We start from the raw sequence: 10,696 nt of genomic DNA, 5'->3' as shown, positions 1-10,696 counted from the left end.
GGTTGCTGTCGGGTGAAGGTTTCCTTTTGAACAGGTCTGAATGAAGAGCGTCCACATGTTTGGCACTGTTACACAGAGAACATCTGATGGTGATCTTACAGTCTCTTGCTAAATGATCGGAGGATGCACAACACTTGAAACAGATATTATGCTCTTTGAGAAATGACTTGCGTTCTTCAATAGGCTTATCCTTAAATGCACGGCATTTGGAGAGAGAATGTGGCGCATTATGGATAGGACACTGTTGATTGAGATTGCTTGCCTTAATGCCTGTAGCCAAGACGTTGGATGCTACCTCTGTCTTCCTCATGGCAATAGGATACTTTAAATCCTTGAACTTACTGTTGGTGGCAATACCCCTTGAAGTGGTTAAAGGAGTGGTGGTTGTATCTGGATAGAAGAAGCTTGGGTCATTCTTGGATTTTGCGACCTTCCGCACAAACTCTGCAAAATAAGAAAAGGGAGGGAAGGAAACATGATGTTCATACATATATTTTGATCCTACACTAGTCCACTTTTCCTGAAGATAACTAGGCAACCTTGCTACAATAGGATTCACGCCTTGAGCAGTGTCTAAATAGCTAAGACCTGGTAAACTAGGATCTAGCTTAGCAATTTCAAGTTCATGAAGGAGGTCGCCTAACTCTCTAAGCTTATGATTGTCCTTAACTGAGATCTTAGGAAAGTCGTTTAGTCTCTGGAATAAGGCAGATTCAATGACTTCGGGACTCCCATAGTCTTGATCTAGACGTTCCCAGGCAGCATCAAGGCCTGCGTTAAAGTTATAGATGTAAACAGATTTAAGTCTCTTTACTTGTTCTGAAGATTGTCGCCCCGAATACCTTATTAGTAAATCGAGTTCTGCTTGAGGTTCAACAGGCAAGCTCTTGATTACCGCCTTAAATGTAGATCTCCAACTCCTGTAGTTCTCTGGGCGGTCATCAAATTTATACAGTCCAGTTGTGATCAAATCTTGTAAAGCCATACTCTTGCTGAGCTCCGTAGCGTTGATGCTTTCAGTTTTTATAGCCACCGGGGATACTGATGGTGCGCCGACTTGAGCCATGGTTGGTATCTGAAATTGGCTGGTTGGTGGAGCGAAAGGTGTTGCAGATGGGTTCAATCTAGGTAGGGGTCTGATGTCTGAAGGTCTCTGAGCATTTGAAGTTGAAGAGAACTGTATCACAGGGGTCATAGAGTTCACCCTGTAGTCTTTTGCTGTACCCTTGTAATCTCTATTCGCATAGGGTTGCGGTGGCACGTGAGCCGCGTAGGTTGACTCACTTGATTTTGTGACATGCGGTAGTTGCGGAGTGTCTCTGTTAGCAGGTGTGTCTAGTTGACCAGCTTGATTTTGTGACACGTTGCCTTCTGGTCCACATGCTAGATGATTATGAGAAAAATCTCTAACTGTAGGTGGGACTGTGATGTCGTGGTTCTGGCTTAAGACGAACTGTAGTGTCCTTTCAATGGGGTCTTCACAAGCAGCCAAGCTGGGACAAGCTGCTCCTTCTTCTTCCAATAGGGCTTGTTCCAAGACGGATAATTCCGCCAATGCTACTTCCTTTTCTTTACTCTTCTGAAGGATTTCTAGCTGAGCTTTGATGGCTGCTTCTCTTTCAGAGCAGGCGGCTTGAACCTGGGCTGCTGCGACCTTCTGGCAAGCTTTGACTATTTGGTCACTCAGTGTTGAGCTTACAGAGCAGGACCGCAGTGACTTAGATGAGGATTTATGATAGGAGCGGGCAGATCTAGAAGATTTTCCTGAGTGTCTGGAAGAAGCAGATTTACAGGATGTAGTTTCATGTAGCTGTGCTAATCTACCTTCTATCTGTGCCTTTGCTTCAAGATATGTGCTATGCCTCTGCTGGTCAGTAGAAGTAAAGTCCTTTAATTCCACTGCGGCTTCCTCTATGCTGTAATGTGACAATAGGGAATAGAACTTTTCAGAAAGTCTTTTATAATTCTCAAATGCCTTCTTAACCCTTGAGAGAGCAGTGTTCAATTGCTCAGGATTGTTGCTAGTTTTATTAGCGTTTTTTATACAACTTAAAGTCTTATGCCATAATGCAGTCAGGTTACTAGATGTTTCTTCCTTACTTGCTTCATAAACCTCTCTTGCCTTCAAGGATGGATGAGGGCCTCTAGCGGGACGAGCAGAATGAAGTAAGGAGTCTGCTTTATCTTGGTTAAATGCAGGTGACTCTGTGGGATCTCTGTCAGACATAATGACAAGTGCTGTAGTTTTGGTGTCTTGTTACAAATCTGCCAGAGCTGAGCTCTGTAGTGACTTCGCACAGCCTGACAGATGGTATCCTGTGTTAGGATGTTTGTTCTTCACACACACATGTGGTTACTCACGTTTCTGAAGCTGCAGAGATAGCTGTGTGATGGATTCTTCTGGAAATTTACTGTTCTGTTTCAAGCATCGGTTGTACCTGTGACAAGCTTCTTGTAGACCCAGTCTGTAAGGATGTATGCAGCAGGTTGAATGATGACTTTAACAGACAGCTTACTCAATGAATAAAGACTCCAGAGGTGTTTTCCAATGCTTCTTTATGCTTCAAGGTAACAAGGATATAAACATAGAGGCTTTTCCATAGGTAAATTTCCAATGAAGTTACACAGCTCTCACACTCTGCAGACTTTTCAAGCAACTAAGCAAAGATGGGGTTTAGAGCAGGAAATGATGGGTGGGAGCAACCAAACTAGTCAGAACAGCAGGGGGGTAAGGATCATACCAAATAACATAATAACATAACATGTAATAACTGCTAGACAGTAAAAGCTGCGTGACAGCACATGTATCCCTCCATTAGATAGCGATGGGACAAAAATTACAGAAGCCAAAGGAAGGCAGCCTAGCTTACAGCTTGGTTTTTGAGAGGGAGGGAAGAACAGCAGTTAAGAGGATAAGTGAACTTGCAAGAGTATGTGACATCAACATGCACATGGGTGGGAGGTTGCAGGCAGAAGAATGGTGGGTGTTGTTAAAACGGAAAAAGGGTCTATTGTCTGATCATAGCTTATTAGCTACAGCTGAAGCCTGGTACAGAGTATCGCAAGCTGTCCAAGTAGAGGGGTGGTCAGAGCAAGAGACAAATCAACATGGATATATTGTATATGTGTATCATAAACCAGAAAGTACATTGGAGTCTGGACGGCCACCACCCTATAATGGCGTCCGAACACAAGACAGGAAACCCTGCCCCTCAGCAACCGCCCCCTCGCTTGATCCTCCCATCAGGCTCCGCCCCAATGTACCACCTCCTTTACCACATATGGCACCTCCCCAGGACAGTGGCCATCTTGTTACACCCAACACTGGTGACACACCCAGTCAACTCACAGGAAGACTCCCTATGACTGCTTCCTGTGACGGCCATAGTGGTACACCCATACCTATATGCCCAGTGTTAGATCAGACTGGAGCATATTACAAGGAAGATGTTAACCCATTAATGATGTTCGAAGGTGATGAGGACGGGGCAGAGGCAAGCAGTGGCAGTCACTGCCACTCACCTGAGCTCCAAGAAGTACTAGTGACCAAGGGGGGCGTCATTCCAACTGGTACCACTCCCAGTTCAGCCAGTCATGGAAGCCATGGCCCAGCTCAGATTATAGTGTCTGGAGGCCTGTCGGATGTGAACACCAGGACAACTACACTTCCCTACCAGGGCCATGAACCAGTGCATCCCCCCTTCCAGTCACCTCATAGGGTGCTGCAGGAAATCTGTATAGAATCTGACCGAATGACATCCTCACATCCCCATCCCACATCCACAGCAGCACGGCCTACATCCACAGGCCCGTTGGGAGCAGTGCAAACAGCCAGAGTAGGTGCTAGGTACTCACTCCCACTGTATTCCCCTCCTCTTTCACAACCGTTCTCTGAGGACATGGCGAATGTCTCAGGAGGACCCACAGGTGATTCACATGACACCATACAGTATGGCCCCCCCACCAAATAGGGGACTACCTCTTCAACCACCACAACAGGGAAATGATTGGAGACCTCCACCCAGTGGGTTGCAACCTTACATACCAAGGGGGGAAATGCCGCCTGCACCATTAGGCGCACCCCTGATGTATGTGACCTTTAACCCTCAACAAGCATCATCCCTTGTAACCAGTCTACCAGACCCTGAGAAACAGCCCATGCCATTTTACAGAAGGATTGCCCAGATCCAGAAGGCATACTCCTGTGCCTGGCAGGACCTGGTAAGCCTGTGTGAAATCAAAGCAGGGGATGTTCGGGATGTGAGTTTGTAACGCAGTTACAACGGTGGGCACGTGACCGCCTGGCAGACCAAGCAACAAGCATCCAAGACATTACACAAGACAAGGCTGAATCAGTTGAGAAATTCCATACTAGGATGTTACAGGTGTTCACTGATTTGGGATTCAGCACACAAAACAAGGCACATACGCAGATACTATCCTCTGCATTTGTAGCAGGCCTCAGGGAAGCAATCCGGAAAGGCCTGCTACTATATCGGCCAGAGTACAGAGTGTTACCTCTTGACACTCTACTACTGGTAGCAAAGGGCATAGAGTCCTCACAGGGTAATAAGGCAGTCCCTCTCATGTTGGCTTCTGACACACCATACCTGCCACCACAAGCACGAAACCCGCGAGTCTTCTGTTACAACTGTGGGAGGCCCGGACACTTTAGGAGACAATGCCGAAGCCCGTGGAGATCCGATCGAAGACAGCCCGATCATGAGGACAACCAAAGATGAGGAGATGCTCAACACCAAGGACAAAACGTCCAGGGGAATCCCAGCTCAGCACCTAATGATTGGCCTCCTGCTCCTCCTCTGTTTGGCCATATGGATCCATAGGAATTCGGCAAGCCTGTGTCATACACTCCGACCATGATCGCAGCACACAAAGATTCAGGAGGACCTCTAGCCAAGATAACTCTCAGTATCGAGGGCCGGCCCACTACCTTTGTTTGCGACACAGGTGCTGCCCGGAGTGTCATTCGAACGAAAGAACTACCAGATATCTCCTTCCTATCTGACAATGACATCAAATGCGTTGGAGTGGATGGAACACCCCGAAAGAGTCCTCTAACCAGCCCCCTACAAGTTGGCAACATCCCTGACCTACTAACAAGATTTGTGGTTTCCGACACCTGTCCCTTGAACTTACTAGGGGCTTACTTACTAGGGCCAGACTCCAGGCCAGACTCCTGGCCTCAATCTCCTTCCAACCTGATGGTGGTATCCGAGTGACCTCACCACTGACTGATGAAGACACCTCAGCATTATGCTTCATTCCGCTCTTGCTGTCCCTAAACGTAGAAGACAAGACTGGAGTTCCGGAAGAGGTTTTAACCCGAATACCTTCCTGCCTGTGGTCTACAGGCTCAGAAGACATCGGTCATCTGAAAGTCCCGCCTGTCATGGTCAGAATGAAGCCTGGTGCCCCTTTCCCCAGAAAACCCCAATACCCGTTCAAGCCCTCCGTGTCAGCAGCAATCACTCGCCAGATAGAGGCCCTCCTCCAGAATGGTGCTCTTATCCCCTTCACAAGCCCCTGCAACACCACACTCTTCCCAGTCAAGAAGAAAACCCCAAAATGAGAACCTGTGAAATATCGCATGGTGCAGGACCTCCGAGCAGTGAATGAAGCCACCATACTGGAAACGCCCATCGTACCCAACCCACACACCTTGCTGGCAGGAATACCACCCACGGCCAAGTACTTTACTGTGGTGGACCTAGCGAACCCCTACTTCAGTGTCCCCCTAGACCCGCATTGTCAATTCTTATTCAGTTTCGTCCACGAAAGGAAAAGCTACACCTGGACTGTAATGCCGCAAGGTGCCCAGAACTCTCCGTCTCAATTCTCCAATGCAATGAAATTCATTCTGGACACATGGATCAAACTCCACCCAGACGTTGTGCTTCTCGAATATGTGGATGACCTCTTGCTCTGCGCAGATACCCAAGATGAGGCTGCAACCCACTCTGAAGACCTTCTTTGTTACCTGGCTGAACAAGGCTGTAAAGCGTCAAGACAGAAGATCCAGTGGTGCAAGCAAACAGTGGTCTTCCTTGGACATTGTATCTCACAAGGCGTAAGACATCTTACTCAAGAACGAATAGCTGTGATCAAGGTAATTCCGGTGCCAGTTGGCCACAAGTCTCTCCATGCTTTCCTGGGCCTAATATCTTATTGTCGTTCATGGATTCCAGAAGCATCTCTGCTAATGCAACCACTCTATGATGCTCTAAAGACTGATCCTTTCACACTGCCACCAGAGGCCCTTACAAACTTTGAAATTCTGAAACAGATCCTGTCTTCGGCCCCTGCGCTCGGCCTTCCAGACTATGAAAAAAGCTTCAAGCTATTTGTCTCAGAGAGAGAAGGACACGCCACAGGAGTACTGGCCCAATCTTGTGACAACAGACTCAGACCTATCGGGTACTATTCCTGCCAATTGGATCAAGTAGCTAGGGGGCACCCTCCTGCCTCAGACCTGTTTTCGCAGCCCAAGCCCTTCTGGACAAAACTGCAGATCTGGTGCTGGGCCACCTTCTCATCCTTCTAGCCCTGCATGACATATCAGCCGTACTAAACCAAGTACAACCAAAACATATGTCAGCAGCAAGACATCTCAGACTACAATGCACTTTACTCCTCCCGGATAACATCACCCTCCTCAGATGTAACACCCTCAACCCGTCCACTCTGCTCCCACTTCTCGAGGGGGGAAACGACCCTCACGATACCCCTCATGACTGTCTTGAAATCATGAAGATGGAAACTACACACCTGCCAACAGTTAGCAGAGTGCCTCTGGACGACCCTGACCTGACTATGTTGATGGATCAAGATATGCAGATCATGAAGGGAGATACCACACTGGATATGCTGTCACTACCAAAGACACAATCCTCCATGCCTCTGCATTACCCCCTTCTAAGTCCGCACAAGAAGCAGAACTTCAGGCCCTAATCATGCATGCAAGCTGGCGGAGGGGAAAAAGGCTAACATTTATACGGACTCAAGATACGCCCTTGGAGTGGCCTGTGATTATGGGGTCCTGTGGAAGAACAGTGGATTTCTGACAGCAGTGGGTACACCCATAAAACACAGCGCAGCAGTCAGGGACCTGATTGACGCTCTGCTTCTTCCTACCCAAGTGGCGGTTCTCAAGGTAAAGGCACATGGCAGACTGAACACTCAAGAAGCACAAGGTAATCACTTGGCGGACACTGCAGCAAAATATGCCGCGAAAGGTGTGCGAGAAGTTGTACGCAGAGTGGACGTCCAAGACATTCCAACACAAGACATTTTGGCACAAGACACAGTACAAGCCACCATGATCTTGCAGAAACCTCCTGTGGATTGGGCACGTTTGAAGGAAATGCAAGAGGCAGCAAGTGAGGAGGAAAAAGGAACATGGACAAAGAAGGGAGCCATATTGAAGGATGGACTCATGCAAGTGAATAAGAGACCATGTTTACCACAGTAAACACCCATGAAACATCTAGCTAAAGCTCAATATCCCTTTCAACGAATACAGATCGATCACATTCAGATGCCGAAGAGTGGCCGGTATGAATACGCTCTAGTAATCGTTGATATGTTCAGTTCCTGGCCCGAAGCGTTCCCTGTGACCAACATGACAGCGAAGATCACAGCCAAGAAGCTTCTAACGGAAATAGTGTGCAGATATGGTGTCCCATACCTCGTTAACCAAAGACATATGGACAGCCCTAGGGGTCACACTAGCTTTCCACACCCCGTATCACCCTCAGAGCAGTGGGAAGGTAGAGAGATTGAATGGCACAATAAAATCCCGAATGTTGAAAATGTCTCAGGAGACAGGGATGAGCTGGCCAGACAGTCTACCCATTGCCCTGTTCAGTGTGAGGTACACTCCTAATGAAATACTGTTTGGTTCAGCCCCGAGATTAGGGTGTTATTATCCACAACAATTACAGTTACAATCCGATGTATTAACTGATTATGTGACTGCTTTGTCTCGTGAATTAACCCGTATCCATGCAAAAGTTTTCTCTTCCATTCCAGATCCTGAGTTAGATACAGGAACACACAAGCTGGTCCCCGGTGATTGGGTTATGATAAAGAAATTTGTGCGAAAACACTCTCTTGAACCAAGATATGATGGTCCCTTCCAGGTCCTCCTAATAACAGCTACATTGGTGAAAGTTGCAGGGAAGAACACCTGGATACACGCCTCCCACTGCAAGAAGGTCACCATACCCAAGAAAAAAGAGAAAGATAAATCATGATCCTATATATCCTTTGTCTATGTGGGTTGACTAGGGCACAGCATGCAGCCATTACTAAGAAAGATGGGAAGGTCATTTTTTGGTATAATTCATCTGATACCCATGTAGCCACGTTTGATTTCCACCCGTGTAAGATACTCCCATGTCCTGAGCATAACAGCAGGTCAGAACGGTATGAAAAAGGTGATGGAGAGGGGTATATATGTGTCACTAAAGGGTCATGGGGAAAAAATTGTGACAGTTGGGGAGCAGCAGCATGGAACACAGGGACACCCTGGGGATATAAACCTCAACCAGCCTATGACAGTAAAGACAGCCAGGGGGAGCCCTTGCTAATCCGTCTCACCCTCACCACACCAGGGCCCAGTATGACACTTGTCCTAAACATACGGAATCCGAGCCCATCCGATAAGGGAGAGTATGTTTTGGGTTGGTGGTTCGGAGGGGGTCACTGGGGTCATAGAGGGTCTTTCCGTCTAGAAGATATGTACAACAACAACGAATGGCAGCCAGTCAAGAACTTGCCCCCACCAAACCCCTTAAAGCCCCATGTACAGACCCTAAGGGACATGGTTGCAATAGCGGATCCTACCTTCAAGGATACAATGGAGATTGAAACCGGCCTCTTGGAAGTCAATCTCTGGCTTGAATGGATGAGATATAGCGCCAGTAAACATAATAAAACCAACTGCTATGTCTGTGGTAGTGCTAGGCCACATTTGGGTACAGTCCCATTAGTTATACCTAAAAAAGAGGAAGAGTGCTTCCTAAGCCTCTACACACACTAGGGCCTCAATACCTAAGATAGCTATCACCATATACCCTGGAAACTACACTTGGTATGCTCACCATGAAGGGAGGGGTAAAAACCTAGGTAACTTTTCCAAAGGTTACTGTGCTTCTTACAGTCATGTCCCGGCCAACTTAGTACAGAATCAAAGTCAATCCTTGGGGGATGTGTATTGGGTATGTGGAGACATGCAAGTGAGGACCAGGTTGGAGGGGCAATGGAAGGGAGAATGTGCCCTTGCAAAGGCCATCATGCCTCTGCACATCCTAACGGAAGGTACTCACAACACACAGGGTAAGAGGACAAAAAGGGAAGCCCTTCCGGGAAGTTTTGACCCTCATGTGTATTTAGATGCCATTGGAGTTCCAAGGGGGGTCCCTGATGAATTCAAGGCCCGAGACCAGGTAAAAGCAGGTTTAGAGGCCCTAATCCCCATAATAACTGTTAGCAAAAATGTAGATTGGATAAATTATATATATTACAATCAGCAAAGGTTTGTCAATTACACGAGAGATGCATTCCAGGGAATAGCCGAACAGTTGGAGGCCGACTCTCAAATGACTTTCCAGAACCGGATGGCTCTGGATATGATATTTGCAGAGAAAGGAGGGGTTTGTACTATGATAGACAAAATGACCAGCACCACTTGCTGTACCTATATTCCAGACAACACCGGTCCGAATGGCCAAGTCACTGTAGCTCTTAAAAAGTTGAAGAGTCTGTCAGTTGAACTAAAGAAAAATTCAGGCATCACAGATCCATGGGACCAATACTTCAGTTGGATGAACGGGTGTCAGAGAATTTTAACCCAAATAGGAGTAACCATATTAATTTTCCTATTTCTCCTCGCTCTGGTAATTTGTTGCATACTCCCTTGTCTAAAGAAATGTATAGAGAAAGCAGTAGAACAAGGAATCCCTACGTTCGTGAACCAAGACATAGGGCACGAGGAAGATGAGTACGAAGAACCGCACATTCCACTACAGACATTCCCAGTCTCACATCATGAATAGGCAGGACGACAGGGACAGATAGGGTAGGAACCTCGAGGCCACGGCCTGGGTCCAGCTGCAGCGAAAGCCATCCTCATCACTAGAGGCTCTGGGGAAAACCTGCTGACCTTAGACTCCGCGCGCCCTGGGGTGGGGAATCTTAGATTAAAACAGGGACAGATTAAAATAGATTAAAATAGACATTTCAGGGGGGGGGGCTGTAGTGGATGTGATAAAAATAGTCAAAGTAAGATAATGAAATGCCTATTTCAATGCACAAACACATGCTCTATATCACATATGTATCCTATATATCGCATATGCATATATGTTATTGATTGCTATAGGAATAATCATACATAATCATAATTCATAATTCACCCTTGCACCCCTTGCTCATATGATATTGTTATTCAGACATGCGTCACATGGTTTAAAGGAAAAAGGAAGTCGGTCTGCAAAACAAGCTGGAATTAGATCAGTGAAAAGTCCCTGGAAACCGCAGAACCAGACAGATACCAGACATCAGACATCAGCATTGCTTCACCCTTCGCACAATCCTAACATGAAATTGTGAATAGCTTACAAATCAGAACGTCACAAGAATAATATTACATATTAATGAGAATGTTGAATATTCA

General features: G+C 46.8%; 1 protein-coding gene across 1 annotated transcript; it reads left to right on the top strand.

Moving 5' to 3' along the window:
* Window positions 1-9,071: 9,071 nt before the first annotated feature.
* LOC120930865 (endogenous retrovirus group V member 2 Env polyprotein-like) lies at window positions 9,072-10,119 on the top strand. The gene is made up of 2 exons (XM_040342020.1): window positions 9,072-9,960; window positions 10,035-10,119. The coding sequence occupies exons 1-2, from the start codon at window positions 9,252-9,254 to the stop codon at window positions 10,070-10,072; spliced, it is 747 nt and encodes a 248-aa protein (XP_040197954.1). The 5' UTR covers window positions 9,072-9,251; the 3' UTR covers window positions 10,073-10,119.
* Window positions 10,120-10,696: the final 577 nt, after the last annotated feature.

The sequence above is a fragment of the Rana temporaria genome, chromosome 3 (assembly GCF_905171775.1).
Source record: "Rana temporaria chromosome 3, aRanTem1.1, whole genome shotgun sequence".
In the NCBI taxonomy this organism is placed as follows: Eukaryota; Metazoa; Chordata; class Amphibia; order Anura; family Ranidae; genus Rana; species Rana temporaria.
Note: the sequence above shows the minus strand (reverse complement) of the source record. Positions and strands in the feature narration are given on the sequence as shown.

Excerpts from the sequence above, each read along its gene's own strand:
- LOC120930865 (XM_040342020.1), top strand. The coding sequence starts at position 9,252 with ATGCAAGTGAGGACCAGGTTGGAGGGGCAATGGAAGGGAGAATGTGCC. Across the intron at positions 9,961-10,034 it reads TCTAAAGAAATGTATAGAGA|CACATTCCACTACAGACATT; the intron begins AAGCAGTAGAAC and ends TACGAAGAACCG.